This window comes from Blennius ocellaris (assembly GCF_963422515.1).
Source record: "Blennius ocellaris genome assembly, chromosome: 19".
Lineage (NCBI taxonomy): Eukaryota > Metazoa > Chordata > Actinopteri > Blenniiformes > Blenniidae > Blennius > Blennius ocellaris.
In genome coordinates, this window is record NC_137668.1 from 12716268 (window position 1) to 12733103 (window position 16836).

The window sequence follows — 16836 nt, forward strand, 5'->3', positions numbered from 1 at the left end:
TGGAAATTTAAAAAAAAATCCATCTTGAATAATGCTTTAATCAAAACAAGTCACCGGGCCCTGGAGTGGATCCCAGTGGAATCCACACTGATTACACCAAGATCATCAGTAAAAACACAAAGAGACCAACACCACTCACATAAATGAAATAAAACAACAAGAACACACAGGGAGAACATGCAAATCTTGCACAGAGGGGCTGCAGCCTTGACTCAGACTCGAGTCAGGTAGTCTCACTCTGAGTTGTGCCAATTCTCTCATGTAGAACCAGCTTTCAGTTTCAGTTGGGGATCGCTGATACAGTCTGCACATTTAAGGTAGGGCTTTATGTGAACATGAACATGAATATTGAAGTAAAAACAAAAATATCTTCTTTGTAAGCTTAGCTGAACCAAAAGAAGATGCTATAAGCTGATATTGTATCAAAATATATATTCAGTAGTAACTGATGTCTAAATAAAGGTGACCTGAATGAGGAAGCAACTGAATGTGGTTGTGATGATATGTGCGTGTGAAGCCACCTCCTTCTGACCACACACACACACACACACACACACACACACACACACACACACACACACACACACACACACACACACACACACACACACACACACACACACACACACACACACACACAAAAGCATCCAATCTCATGCAACTACACGGAAACAGACAAATGTTTAACCGGACACAAAACTTTCTTTACCATCGCTTTGATGAAGTCGATGTGGATGTGATGTAAAGGACCTTTTTTTCCCCAACTGGTGAGAGGATTCAGAAGCCAAATTTTCACTGTCTAAATAGTAAGTACGTCTATTGTTAAACTTTGTGACTTTGCTGTGTTCAGTCATTGTATCATTTTACATTCTTCATTCCTCAAGTTAATAATTGAACAGTACCAATATCTGTAGTTTGTAACCCTCTAAGTCCATACAATACTAAGGTACGCCGTATGCTGCTTGTTCTCGTTGTTTTCAAACAGATCCGACTAAGATGTATAACCAGTAAATGATTACACTAGATGGACCCCTTTAAATTATGAAATGCATGAAAATTAACCAAAAATCCACGTCATTATGCGCCATTAACTATGTTAAAATGTATCTTAATTGGACATTTGCAGCACAATTTGCAGCAAAGGTTGTGAAACATTTTCTATTGTCACTATTTTATGAAGACTGTGACATGGGGTCACAGTTTTATGTATTTCCTCCGATTTTTGAATGAAAACTCACCATGACTGAACTGAAAGAGGGTTGAAGGTGCTTTTTCAAAACAATTATATAAAGCACATCATCATTCATGTCAATATATCAGAAGTTTATGGCAGAAGAGACATTGTCAAAGAGCAGCACTGATATAAATTCATCGCATAACTTTTTTTTTTTTGAAGAACTCATTACTCACAAAATAAGGAACAAATATTTTCCATTGCCGAATAAGCATTACCATCGTCACTTGTCATTTTAAACAGCATGGCATTAATAAAAAAAAACAAGATAATCTGATATAATCTTGTGATATATTTTCTCAGATTTACTGACATTTTTTAACAAACTGTAATTCTTCATTTGTTTCTGTTTTAGATGGCCTCTACTGAAAACCAGAGCACACAATCAACAACAGCCTTTAGTGCCATAATGACTACCGGTCTGTTACAAACATCTAAGCAACCGGGTGACGCAGAAAACCATTACTATGTGGTCCTCCTAGTGATCTACTCAGTGGTCCTGCTCTGTGGTACCATCAGCCTGAGCCTGACGATGCACTTCCTGAGATCGACCTCTATCTCCACCACCTCCATCCCTGTATTCAACCTCATCTTTGCACATTTCATCTTCCTTGTCACGGTGCCATTTAGGATTTACTACTACGCCACTAACAAATGGACCTTGAGCAAAGGGTGGTGTAAATTGGTCAGCAGTATGATCCACATCCACATGTTCATGTCATTTATCCTCTACGTGATTATCCTCATCACTCGTCTGTTGATTTTTTACAAGAAAGCCACACACATGGCGTCCTCAAAAAGGATGTACGCAGCCATTATCAGTGCTTTGGTGTGGATCGTGGTGCTGGTCTCAGTCCCTTGTGCTGTTCATTTTTCCTATGGGAAAGAGATAGAGGGAAACGTTGCCAATAGAAGCATTTGCTTCAGGTTTGGGGGAAACATAGAGTCTGCAAAGGAGGTTAACTACATCAGCAGTACATTTGTCATTGTTGTGGCCATCATATTGACGGCCCTGCAAGCCAACATCCTGAGAGTTTTATACAGGAAGCATGGAAAAGAATGCACCTATCAGCAGGACTTTGGATTTCAGCTGAAGAGTTTGTGCTTTGCCCTGATCATGGTGGTCTGCTTCGTTCCCTACCACATTTTCCGACTCTATTACCTGGAGAACATTCATCGTTTGGAGGACGTGAATGAAGTGTTTCTCAGCGTGACTACGTTCAACTGTCTGGATATGCTCACCTTCTTGGGTGGGAGAAGCTGCAACATGTGCTTGTCATGCAGAACTAAATGAAGTGTGTGTGTGTGTGTGTGTGTGTGTGTGTGTGTGTGTGTGTGTGTGTGTGTGTGTGTGTGTGTGTGTGTGTGTGTGTGTGTGTGTGTGTGTGTGTGTGTGTGTGTGTGTGTGTGTGCACAATGAGATTTAAACTGTTGCTCATAGCCTTTTGAAATGTTTGTAAAGAACTTTACAATGTTAATCACCACAATCACAAACACATGCAACACGCTCCGTCCATCCATTGGGAGCTATTTGGGGTTCACTATTTTGCTCAAGGACACTTCGACACGTGGCTTCGAACCTGCAATCGCCCAATTGAGAGACAACCGCTTAACCAACCAAGCCATACTGCACACAATGATAAATAATAAAATAATACATAATAAAAAAGAACTAACTCAATTGAGATAACTACACGGACAAACATAAAGGCTATCATTATTATATCAAAAGGGTGTTGTACTTTCAGCTTTTGAAGTTTTATTTTTACCTCTATCAGCTATGATTTGCTAAACCTTTTTTTATTCATTGAAACTGTTCCTTTTTCTTCTATTTCGATTTGTATTAACTGCTAATTGTCACTGAAGCTTGTCATGTTGACACATACATCATGTTGCATATACAGTAGCAGCCAATATCAAACTATTAATATTGATGTTTTTCTTTTTTTCCTGAAAGCGTGCTTTAATTTAAAAATAAAGAAAATGAAATTATACTATCACTGGAAAACTTCATTTGTTGTTTTATGCTGTTGCCATCTGCTGGTGAGTGCCTGAAATACACGTCCTGGTACTTTTAGTACAGTCCAGTGTAGAGGAGGGTGGACTCACCAGCCTGTGCTCTAAATTATTTATTAAACAATACACATTGGTAACTGTATATATTTAAGTGTGTTTGCACATGCTTAACCTCTGTGTGCACAGCTGAAGTGCTCCGCCTCGAAGCTGAAAAGAGAAACAACTTTCCGAAATCTTTACTTTTTATTCATTATTTTGTGAAACATTACCTCAGACCTCTTGAATCGCCAACCTTCAGTTCTTGGAGGAGGTGCACACACACACACACACACACACGCACACACCTGGTGATCTTTTCCTTTGCGTTTTTTTTCTTCTTCTTTTTATGGTGCTGGGTTACTGTTTAACATCCCCACCCTAGTTCGCGTTTGTTTAGTAAATCGATCTAATGACAGGGCTATGGTGGCGCCATCCAATGTGTCGCTTCATGAATTATAAGCCGCTCAGCTCCACAACCTCACCTTTTAATGTTGTCATACATCTTCACCGTTCCCAATGCTCATAGTCGCTTAACTGAGAGCTGCTTACTGCAGGAGTACAACGGTACACCTGGATAAATGCACATCCAAAACGGAAGCAGGAACACAGGTAGGTCAACTTTCTTTCTTTTAAATGCCCTGTCGTGAAAATAGTCACACTGGAAGTCATACAGAAGATATGAGTTTTAACAATGGTTTGAATTTTCTCATTACAATGAATTTCTGAAATTAGGGGAAGTAAAGGTGTTTTCTTTCAAGGAAGTTTGCCAACATGTTCCCCTAAATCACGTGGGTTTTTTTTTTTTTTTGGGGGGGGGGGGGTTACAGTTGCACTTTCTTCACACACTTACACACAAACACTGCAGTTGCAGATATATGTGTTGCAAGCAGAGCACACCTCTCTGTTGCCAGACAGTATTTTGTGAAAAGAGATAAGAAAGACTCACTCTGTCACGCATACTGTGCCGTAAAGATCATGTGATTGCCCATTTCATCTCCGTTAGGATGTAATCAGTAACAAAAGCAGTAGATTGTAAGTGGAAGGATGATAACCTATTCAAAGTGTGTTTTCCTTCTTTTCTCCATTTCTTTTCCATCTTGCGTCACACCTGTTAAATCTATACAATTACATTTTTGAATGTCCTTCAAAATGATTTATACCTTTTGTAATTAGTACAATCAGGCAATGGTCATCCTTACTCCCACACACTGTACCCCTGACTTCAATCAGTGTAGAAACAGAATACAAACACAGAAAAGAGCTAACAATCATACAATAAAGTGCAAAAGTGAGACAATTTACTGTAGTTGTCTATGGCGAAGGCACTCATTGAAGAGTTTATTATGAATATAACCTGAGTGATTTTGTATTGTACAACCTTACATTCTGCATGTTCAAAGTCTTGTAATGCACTGCAGTTTGCAGTGTCTCTTCTTTTATGTGTTGTGAATCTTCTGGAAAGACTTGATCAGATTAAGAGTTTAACGATGGAATAACCTAGCAACAAATAAAAAGTAGATATATAGTTTGCGATGGTTACAGATGTAGCACTAGTCTACAAAATGGCGCGCTTATTTTACTGCTGCCTGGGTTTGAGGAAGTAGGGATTTTAGCGGGGTGGGTTTGGTGGCTGATGATCATCTGCGACTATTAAAACCTCCACTCTAAATAGGGCGACAGTATTATGGCAGGTTCACACAGAGATAACCTCTTAGCACTGGGTTTTATGGCCATGGAGGGCTTTCCGTTGCTAGGCGGACACGAGGTATCTCTGTTATGTCCTGGAAGAAATCATAAGGCCCTTTTTTATTACGTGACCATGATTACAAAGCACATATTGTTATAAACATGGTTTTTAATCAGTTTCCTTCAAGGATCATGTTGTGAGCAGATGATGAAATAAGCTTTTACAAAAAGTAGGCGATTTTTAATTTGGTATAGGGTTTCTTCCCTGAAAAAATGCTTCTGTGCAATACATTTTATAACTTGGGAAAACCTGTTTATTTCCCTTTTAAACTGTGCCATATATGTGAGGATTCTGCACTTATGGGATGGGCAACATAGCTGAGTAAGGAGGTGGCACTCATGAAAAAACATTCTCTATCAACGCCAAACACCTTTTCTGCTGCTGTTATTGACTCTCACTGAGATATTAGTATGGAATTCTGCATCAAATCACGTATTGCCCCAGTCTGGAATCGAATCCCATCCTGTGTAGTGACAATACAAGTTAAAAAAAAAATATATATATATATATACCAAATGAAAATGTCCTCACTTTCTCTACTCAAATATGAACAAAATAAAATTAACAACTCAAGAGAAGAAGCCTGAAGCATTTTACCTTCATCCACACATATCAAGAAGTGCTTTTGATTTGTCAAGTTAGAAGAAAAAGTAGAAATTATAGATCATAGACACGCTTCATTGCACCAAAGCCTTAAATGCTTGTTGTCCTTGCACTTCAGGGAGGTAGGTGAGGCTAAAAGAATCAAGCCTCAAATGTTTTTTTTTTTGTATGTTACTTTAGCAACTTTATTGCCCAACAATCATTCACAAGTGTACTGTGGAAAACCACCTTTTATCGCTATATCAGCAGATTTGAAAGCATATGCTATGCCATTTTGCTTTAAATGTACTTGAGTTACGTCTTTTTAAACATGTTTGTAAGAAGTGAATTCCTCTCCTCTCTTCACAATATGATGAGTCAAGAGGCACAATCTCATAGCCTGGTTAAAATGTAATCGGTCAACTCTCTCTCTCTCTCGCTCTCTCTCTCTCTCTCTCTCTCTCTCTCTTGTTGTTGACCTCAATTTCTTGTCTTTTAACCACTTTATTCATGCATCCGATATTAACTTTGTGCTAGTACCCTGTGGCCAAATATTGACATCTGGTTCACATGTTTTTCTCTGCCATTTGTAACAATTGCGATCTCCATGTCTTCTCATGTCCTCCTTTTTTCATTCTGATTGGTCCATTCATTACTGATCTATGGCACCTCGTAATACCGCCTCTTATCATTTACACCATTCTCTAACACAATACCCCAAACTGATTACATTTACGCACAATGCTATTAGTACAATGACACTCCTGATGTGAAAAGGATGAGTGTGGACATTTAATTAGTTTATGACATGGTGGTAATTCAATGAGTTTACGCCATCCCTGCCCTAAGGAAAAAAAGATCACTAATGACTAACTTTTCATTAAGGTTTGAGCACTAAAGTGCAAAGACTCTATTGGAATGTAATATTGTAATGTTTTCCTCTTCTGAAATCTTGCACAATCATCTACATTTCATAATTGTTTGTAAACATTTGTAGGAAAAGATCAATTATAGACCATACACAGTTTCCACAGTTATGTTTGACTACCATATGGTCTCTTGCACTACTTTATGAGTGCAGTGCACATTAATTATGGACAAATTTAATTTAATTTCTTCATATCTAAATGTTATGTGAATGAAAAAGATGAACTAAGTGATAGAAAGATGTGCTTTGCAAATACATAGGGGTAAAATATACAGCTGTTATGTTCATAATAATAAGCATGAAGAAAAAATATCATGCTTTATAATGACTTTCACAAACTCAATCTAGCAACTCTTTTTGTGTTTAGGGTACTTATTTGACCATGTTTGTTTTCTGACAATATATGTATGGCATGTTAACAGAGGGTGTGTTTATGGTGAAGGTAAAGGAAACTATCAGTGTTTTTTTCTTCACTTAGGGTTTTTATAGATTTTATCTGGGCTATTACTTTGCCATTGATTAGATTAGTAACCAGGGGAGGACATACACTCAAATACAAATATAAACCCACATAATCATGCTCCCGTGAGAATAACACACTAATCATGCAAAGCCAACGCAGGAACACACAGTGTATTCAATGTTCTCCAAGATCTGATTGAATCTATTTCATGGGTTGAAATAAAATAGGTACAAAAAGAGACAAAGCAATGAAGTAAAGTATCTCATTCACCCACTATCTCTTCATCCTTGTGATAAGTGAGTAGAAAGACAGATAAGGTGTAATAAGGTGAGAAGTCTTTGCTCTGGCTCCTCCCCTCCTCTTATTCAAACCCAATCAGATGGGATTAAAGATCTTTCATGTCATGGATCTCAGTTGTCATGTCTGCAAGAAATAGATGGAACAAACAGCTGGGACAGAAAAGAAAAGAAAGAAAAAGATAATGATTGGATTTACTGTGAACTGAGAAGAGAAGAGAAGAGAAGAGAAGAGAAGAGAAGAGAAGAGAAGAGAAGAGAAGAGAAGAGACGAGAGTTAGTCATAGAGCAGGTTGAAAACAGGAATGAAGTATCCTTCTACGTCTCAGAGTAAACCTCTGTTAGACATGGACGTAGCAAACTACTGCGAAGGCCTGGATCCCTCTTATAGCACGTTGGGCTTTGAGAATGCAGAGGTGCTCTATGTAGGAGGAGGTAAGTGTGGTTACATGCAGACACCCTCACACAAAACAAACAAGCACAAGCAGGAAAAAAAGAGAGATGTAAATAGATACAAATGACATGTTTCTCAGCTTGTATGACAGATTAGACTGAATTCTAACAATACTGAAAGTTTGTCAATGATTTACATTTACACACTTGAGACATGAAACTCACATTTACAAGTAAGGACCTGAGAAGCCTGGTGTTTTTAATTCAGAAACATGTTGCATCTTTATTATCAAAAGGGGTTTATGTGGGGAGAACGGCTAACAGGGACAGGATGTAAATTGTTGTAACAGATGGGGTGATTTGCGAGCAACTGAAGTCAAATTACTAACTATTTCAAGAGAGGGGATCTTTCTTCTCATTGCATGCACTTGTGCTTGGATTGAAAAAAAGTGTCTCAACATATGATCTTTCAATATTGACAGTATTGTCTGCCTTTAGCTTTGTTTTTTAAACAGATGTGGGGAAAATTCTGCTTTCATATTGCTTGTTTGTCTGCATATGAGTTTGTTTTGGATGAAAACTGGAACGAGATTGCCAGTGTTGCTCAAAGTGATTTACAATTTAAGGCATGTGTCAAAATGGTGAACCAGTGAAGTGCTTGTTCACTGCATTTACTGACATTAACTCAATATGAGAACACAAGTTAGCCAACATAGACTCATCTTACAGAGGCACTGCCTGACGTAGTGCTGTCGGAGATGTATGTGCTGCAAAGGTTTGTTTTCTGTATCTTGAGTGTTACATTTACAACATGTTCATATTGTGGGCTTGGACAGAACAATAAACATGAAGACAATGATAACAATTATGGTTTCAAATATGGCAATGACACTGCTGCTGATGATAAAGATGGTGATTGCCATGATGATGATGATGATAATGATGATTATGATGATAATAATAAAGAAATGACAATCATTTATGTTTTCCCATAACTAAACTGACAGGTGCTCTTTTTTCTTGATTTGTAGATGAATATATTACAACATGAGAGATAAATCAAGTGTACATGCAGTCAATAACGAAGCTGCAAAGAAATTAACTAATCGCAACAAAATACCTTGAAATAAAAAAAAAAAAAAAGACCATTGAAAAATTCCCTGACTGCTGATTAAAAAATATGATTTGACGAGAGTTATTACTGGCAAGAATCCATCTTGCTCTTTTATCGCTGATAAATTGGGAACTGCAGGGGACTGCAGATGGAAACTAGTTCTGGCTAAAATCTGGTATGAAGCATCTTGTCTTCAAGATTAATGTTTTTGTACAAGGTCCCTGAAAAATAAACTAGATAAACAAACAAAAACCGAGCTTAACATTATAGTTTTACTGAGTAAAATGATCAAGTAGAAGCATAGAAGTACCTTAAACTGTAAATATTCACAAGAAATTGCTGTTTTTCAAGAGTAAAACTTCATGCAATGACTATCAAAGTGATTTCTGACATATAAATATTTGCTGACATTTCACCAAAAATACTGTATATACGACAATTTAATAGGCAGTGGTGTGTTCACCAGCACTATTAACCAATATTAATTTATATCTTCACATTGTCTAAAACATGCCAAACTAAATAATTTATGGATGCATGCTGAAATATATAGCTATGGTTTATTTGTGAATTATTCCAATGCTGCTTTACCGAAGTATCCCCTGTAACTTATGTGCATCCACATGCATGTGTGTTTACAGACAGCATGCCGACAGAGTCAAGTTTGCCCGGTCCAGATGGGGTCAGCAGTAACTGTGCGATCTGTGGAGACAAAGCCACGGGGAAACACTATGGGGCCTCCAGTTGTGATGGCTGTAAAGGCTTCTTCAGACGCTCCATACGCAAGAGCCACGTCTATACCTGCAGGTACTGAGAACAACATATACATTGAGCACATGTGTCTTTGATAAAGACCTGTGGCAATTTGAGGACATTTTAAGAACATTCTGTAAAGCAGATGCATGAGGATATTAACCTGGCCTATGGTAGAAGACCACGAGTACCACGGTTACAGGATGTATAGAAACTTATCGCCTATACATCAGCTGTTAAAATATATGTCCATGAGAAATACAATAAGTCCTGCCTTACATTCAAAGATTACTGCTGTCTGTGGGACAAAAGGAATAGAGTTAATCGTGATTGGGTTAGGGTGAGGAATGACAACTCTGGTTTACTTGTTTTAAAAAATACCACATCACATTCACCAGTATGTGCAAATACACATAGAAATACACATATAGATGCAAGTAAAGTACAGAGTTTAACAAAGCTATTTATCTTGAATGAGCCTAGCTCTGTCTGCATACGTATGTAAACTACAAGGAAGGTTTTAAACATGTTTTCCTCCATGTCAATTCCGGGTTAGTTTTCAGTCCAGTTAGTACTTTTCAGTCCGGCCCTCATGTTGCAGTACACACTATTTCATTATGGTATGTCTAAGTACATTGAGTTGTCATGTATTGCTCTGTACAGCTACTTATACTATTGTGTCTCTGGAATATGAAGGTTCAGCAGACAGTGTGTCGTGGATAAAGATAAGAGGAACCAGTGTCGATTCTGCAGACTCAACAAATGCTTCAGAGCTGGCATGAAAAAAGAAGGTAGGAAAGCCTTTCGAGGATAAAACAAACAGAGAATACACATGAACATATTTATATAATGATTTAGAAAATATCTAATCAGCAATCAGGGAAAATAGAAGTTTTCAATGTAATTTATGTTCATCACTGCCCTCAAGACAAAGCAGAAGATAAGAGTAGTTAAACTGAAGAAAATGGTCTTCAAAGAGCCTGAAAGCTGCTTCAGAAAGGTTGAAATTGGCTCAGCCATAAAACAAGTGATTACTCTGTGTGTATGTATTTATGAGGGGTATAACCTTGGCATGGAGTTTTATGGTACCTCATCATGTGTTATTCAAACATGTTGTTCTGGATTGCGACTGGTTAACGTTTTACTCCTCTTGCTGATGCCAGCTTCTATGACTATTTTCCTAAATATTAACCACGCTAGTGTCGTCTGGTGTTGACGCTTGTCAAACTCTTAACACTGATAACACCAACTTAAGTACTTTCTTTAATATCCAGAGTATTCGCTCCATTTTCTTCTCTTCTTATTTCACACACACATTAACTCCAAACTTTGTTAGCCGTACAGAATGAAAGAGATCGGATCAGCTCCAGAAGAAGCATTCCTGAATCCCAAAATGTGCCACCCATCACTATTTTGGCCCAAGCAGAATTGCTGTCCCAACAGGTGAATTTCCATTTGTGAATCGTCGTCACGTGTACAAATCACAATGTGTGGACACTCTAAAAGAGTTGAATGAATGGATATTTCCCCTTTCTTACTGCAGATCGCAGTTCCAGTTGGAATAACAGACTTATCAGAGCAGAAGTCGGCCACTGTCGGAGATGTTTGTGACTCTATGAGACAGCAGTTATTGGTGTTGGTGGAGTGGGCCAAATATATTCCTACTTTTGGAGAATTGCCATTGGATGACCAGGTATAGCAGTGTGTTCTTTGAAGTTAAGAGCTCACAGTTTGTCATGTAGATCTTTTGCAACTAAGATAATTTTAAGCAAAAATATATTACTCAAAATATTAAGTATTGTATTGATTTTACAACATACTTGCAAAATTGTATGTGCGACTCATTTAAGTTCAGAAACTGAGGAGTGGCAGCGATGTTTGTGTTCATTGTTTAACTCTGATTGTGTTTGTCCACAGGTGAGCTTGCTCAGGGCTCATGCAGGTGAACACCTTTTGCTTGGGGTTGCCAAAAGGTCAATGCCCTTCAAGGACTTCCTGCTTTTAGGTAAATAAAAAAAAAGACCACTACGACATCTGATTTCTGTGTGGAGTTATCAAGTGGTTCAGCACTGAAGTGCGAATCCTAAAAATCATTAACTCAGGCTTTCTGTTCACCTTTGTGAGTTCAAATACACCCTGCACATGACATCATTCAATACCCAGACGTGTATTATTGATATACTTTATGCGCATTTGTCATTTGCAAATACAAAAGCATACCTAGTGTGTTACTGTACCTCGACATTTATTTAACCGAGCTGTGACTGAAAACTTAAAAGAGAACTAATCAAGCTGTACAAGATTAAACATGTTTTTCTCTGGACAACAACCCCTCTTGCCCTTCCCCACCAGCATAAGTCACTTCCCCACCTGATACACACCCACATGATGATTGTCAACTGTCACTAACTGCACCCACTGTCTCTGCAGGTAATGGCTGTGCGATCCACAGGAACAGTCCCGAACAGGAAATATGCAGGGTAGCCAACAGAGTGCTGGATGAGATGGTCCGGCCTTTTCAGGATATTCAAATAGACGACAACGAGTATGCAGCTCTCAAGGCTATTGTCTTCTTTGACCCAGGTAAAAAGAAAAAAAAAAAGAAAAAGAAGAATCACTTAGGACATTAACCCCAGCAGCTGACAAGTAATTTGCGAGGTGCAGTTAATAACACATACTTGAAGGTATTTGTTTCTTCAGTGGGGATGAGAGGCTGCCCTGGTTTTTGAAATTGCTCTTGGTTTTCTATTCACAAGGTCTTTTTTGAACTAATGTGAAATTTCCAAATTCTGCCTGCTTTGTTACAGCAAGTAAAAACATTTTTTCTTTTCTTTTTGTAAAACACTGGAGCAAGGCTGTTTTTAGTTTTGGTTTTGTAGGAGGGAAAGTGCTTGTTCAAGAGCAAGATTTATTGCATATGGAACCTGAAATCAAGATCAATATTGGCACTGAGATATGATTCATTATGATGCACATAATTGTAATTTTGTGTAATGAATCCCTGTTGTAATAATTGATGGATTTTAATAATCACACAAGAATACATCAAATGAATCATTCTGCAAATACCTGCAAGGTGAAAAAAAAAACCTGGTGATGGAATTATTAAATAAAAACAATTAGGACACACATCATCCCAAACTGTGCAACATTGTAAATACTTATATGATTGTCATTGCAATTTCTTTAAAAATTATCTTGTTTTCCAAAGTGTCCAACTTGACCTAACCATATTTCCTCTCCACTTAGATCTACAATCCCACTATCCTCATTTTTTCATGTCTCCTTAGCCTAGCGTGACCAAGATCCCTGCCCCCATCTTATGCTGTCTGTCCCCCTTTTCTTTCCCCTTCACTAAATCCCCTCATTTTACCTTCATGCCCCAGTTTGACCATAATCATTCCATCAGTTCCCGTCATATCCCCAATTCCAATCCCTGATCTTTTTTTCCTACCCTGCCCTGTCCTTCAATCACGTCCTCCACCCCTCCCCACCTTAATGCGACCACTCTTCCATGCTTTGCCTTCCAATCTGTAGATGCTAAGTCATTGCGGGACCCTTCGAAGATTAAGGCCATGCGTCTGCAGGTAGGTCAACCATTTCACCTTTATAGGCTATTGCAGAAAACTGCAGCTCTTTCACCATGTTTGATTTGGAGCTTTCAGTAGTGTTATTTGTTAGCATCCTGTGTGGGATTGATCAAAGCAGTGTCATTGTTATTCACAAAACACATTTTACAGTTAATATTATATAAGTCAATCAACAAGTACCATTTAACGGCTGGCTCACAATAACCTGATCCTTCCCTTGTGTGTGTGTGTGTGTGTGTGTGTGTGTGTGTGTGTGTGTGTGTGTGTGTGTGTGTGTGTGTGTGTGTGTGTGTGTGTGTGTGTGTGTGTGTGTGTGTGTGTGTGTGTGTGTGTGTGTGCGTGTGTGTGTGCGTGTCCAGGTTCAGATGAGCCTGGAAGACTACATTAATGACCGTCAGTACGACTCCAGGGGTCGTTTTGGAGAGCTGTTACTCCTGCTGCCCACCCTGCAGAGCATCACCTGGCAGATGATCGAACAACTCCAGTTCATTAAGCTCTGTGGCCTGGCCAAGATAGACAACCTGCTCCATGAGATGCTGCTGGGAGGTGAGACTGACCAGTACCTATGTCTGTAAAACCTACAGATCGACAAACAGGGTGACCTTCAGCAATATCACAGTGCAATTCGTCTGCAGTGGATTCAGAGCACCGTAGAATGATAAGGCAACATAGAAGACAAAAAAAAAAAAGTCTACAAGCTCAGCAAAGTTTCCCAGAAATAAATCCAAAGGGAAAGACGTTGTAGAAGGATGGTATAAGCCAAACATTATGCAAAGCCAAAATAGACAAACCTGGCATCATGAGACGCTGCTTGGGACATCTACAGGAATATCTAAGTATGAAAGTCTGAAGAGAAAGCAGGTTGCATAGAATGCTTCCTCAGGAGGACCAGGACAGACAAGCATGAGCAAAGATGTGGAAATAAAGTTATACGTTATTTTTAAGAATCTCTACCACATTTTACTTTACTTACAATATGAAAACTTGATGTAGAAGACAGCGTAGACCTGTGTTAGTTTATTTTTTACTTCTGTTTAAATAGATAGAACCAATACACACACAAAACAGCAACACTAAAAATACTCTATTACAGATATGGTTGTCAAGTAAAACTACACAGTAGTATTTTCAAAAAGGACAAAAGGTAGTTCTGACCTTTTAATGACATTTGATTGCATAGTTAATAGAAATTCATTTTTCCAGCACTGTGAAGCAATTTGTTGTGAACTAACGCCAATGCCAATTTAAAAGAGGTGTTAGTGTTTGCAAATGTAAATGTAATTTTAGCAGTAGAGAGTGTGGATAGAGTGAGGACCTCAACCATCCAGGAAAGACTAGTCACTACTGGGAGGAAACATTTGAGGTGGTTTGGGAATCTGGTTAGGATGTCCAGGTATATACAAGTGGGAAAAGATCCAACAACCCGCTGGAGAAAGTAAATCACCAAGGTGATATGGAAGTAGCAAATACTGGTTCAAATACCAGCCGGTATAAAATAAAGGATGTTGCAGTATCAGTATCTGAGCATCTTTGCTCTCCGCCACTGTGACCCCACATGGATAATGCATGGAAAGACATCAGCCAAGCAGACACTATAAATTGTGTGACTAATGTATATGTTGTATGATATGTAATATATGATTGAAAATCGATTGAATTGATCCTAAGAGTAATGTAATAAACTAAATGTATACGGATAAGAGTTTGACCTCAAACAATAAAAAAAAAAAAAAGATGTTCTCCATAGATTTGTGTTATGAAAAAGAGTTTTCCTCTATTATGTGACCAAAGTGACTTGAGAATTCAAACACTTGATTGAGGGACTTTGAAACACAAAGAGGTGCTTTTGCACACTATGGCACCCTTTCTTAACTATTTTAGATTAAGCCATATACTTCATCAGTTTGAAAGCACAAAATTATTTTTGTCGTCTGATGAAAACTCAAATCCTCCCTGTCGGAGCTGATCATTAATGTGGCTGTGTTACATGTCCAGGTCTAACGTCAGAGCCCACAAACCTGCACCACCCAGCACACAGCCAGCTGCACCAGGACCCAGTGACTGGACACACACTGGTCATCAGCACCATGCCTGTCGCTCAATCTCCACAAATAGGTAAGATCCCTGAAAATACTGAGTTGTACTGCAAATCACACATTAATGAAGACAAGCACAAACCATTTCATGCACGCACAAGAAACTGGCAAATAAAGATGCTAAAATGCATATGTCCCTGCCTCTCATCCCACAGCCTCGCCAGACACTCCCATCCCATCACCTCCGCAGGGTCCTGCCCAGGATATGTACAAACACTTTCCTCAGCCTCTTTGTCCTCCAGCCAGCCCCTCACCTTCCACACAGGCAGACCCCTGACTCCTGCATCCACTATCAAAGAATCTTACAACTGACTGACCCTCTCTTCGTTGCACAAGTCGTGCTGTAAATAATACAAAAGCAGTCTTTGTTCAGTGTCTATAGCTCACTGGTTAGATTTTTATCCTACTCCTTCCCCAAGTGACTCAGGGTGCTGCAATCACAACCGAAGCATACATAAAGCACCTACGTGCAATAGAACTCAGGTCTGTAACTTTCCACAGACACAAAGTCGGCTCTAAAGAGAGCAAAACTTTCCTCAGGTTAAAGTTGGTTTCTGTGTTTGCACCTGTGTGGTTTTTTTTCTTGGCAGCTGGGAAAGGTATTTTGTGGCTTACTGTAATAATGTTAATTTTCGCACGGAATTGCATGAACTGGCCTTGTTTCACATTCAGCCATCACAAACACGATCAGTGTGTTTTAGCTACAGTGTCTATTATGAGGGAGGGATCGGATGTAATCTGCTAGGATGGCATCGCAGCAACATTATCAATTATTTAAAATTCCCATCATGGCAGGAGAATCAGTCACCTAACATCTGTTCTGTTTTTGCAAGCATCACAAAGAGAAGCATATTTCTCATGGACTTGAACTAAGAAGGAAATGGAGCAACAGTGCTGTACTTAAATAAATCCTGACCTCCATCAAACGTGGGAAGGTTTTTGGAAAATAAAACTGTTAAACTTTATGTTTCAGAAAAATATCCATTACTTTCCATTCATCACTAAAAATGCCTCTCACATAAAGTAATGCAACATCTAATAGTGTGTGGCAACTCTAATGTTCCTTTGTCATTAATACACTCACATTGAACTTATTCTCAAGGTTTTTCTCTCAGGAGGCACGTTATTTAAGGACATACAAGTTTGTTTGAAATGCATATTTTCTTTTTTCAAACCTCACTCGATTTGAGAAAAATTGACATTACTTTTTGTGTTGATGGATTCGATTGTACAATTTACTTCGTATGTGTAGCAGATTAATAAAAAAAAAATGTAAATATAAGTTGTTGTTGTCAGATGTTGAAAAGGCACCCGAAAACCATTACTAGTCAAAGTAAATAAGTCATTAGAACCATTCACCAGTAAACATTGATCTATCCTTTAGTTCAGGGAGTCTGATTAACCCAGGTAAATATATTTTTATTCAAACACAGAAACAATTATGTAATTTGTAGATAATTGAAAATCATAAATGTGCTTCAGTGCAAAAATATATGTTTAACGGTTACAACAAAATAATTCACTGAATCACAAGGTATTTCTAATTAAAAGTGTCTCACTTGCACAGAGTTTCTCACACAGATGT

General features: G+C 38.4%; 2 protein-coding genes across 2 annotated transcripts; both read left to right on the forward strand.

The window, feature by feature from the left end:
- Nucleotides 1-1643: 1643 nt before the first annotated feature.
- Nucleotides 1644-2528, forward strand: gpr141 (G protein-coupled receptor 141; the record flags this gene model as incomplete). The annotated part of the gene is made up of 1 exon (XM_080515265.1): nt 1644-2528. One exon carries the CDS (start codon nt 1644-1646, stop codon nt 2526-2528), a length of 885 nt encoding a protein of 294 aa, XP_080371391.1.
- A 4991-nt stretch (nt 2529-7519) lies between these two features.
- Nucleotides 7520-15528, forward strand: hnf4g (hepatocyte nuclear factor 4, gamma; the record flags this gene model as incomplete). The annotated part of the gene is made up of 11 exons (XM_080514631.1): nt 7520-7740; nt 9454-9619; nt 10262-10356; nt 10902-11008; nt 11109-11258; nt 11483-11570; nt 11996-12148; nt 13103-13152; nt 13515-13701; nt 15151-15270; nt 15407-15528. Exons 1-11 carry the CDS (start codon nt 7611-7613, stop codon nt 15526-15528), a joined length of 1368 nt encoding a protein of 455 aa, XP_080370757.1. The 5' UTR covers nt 7520-7610.
- Nucleotides 15529-16836: the final 1308 nt, after the last annotated feature.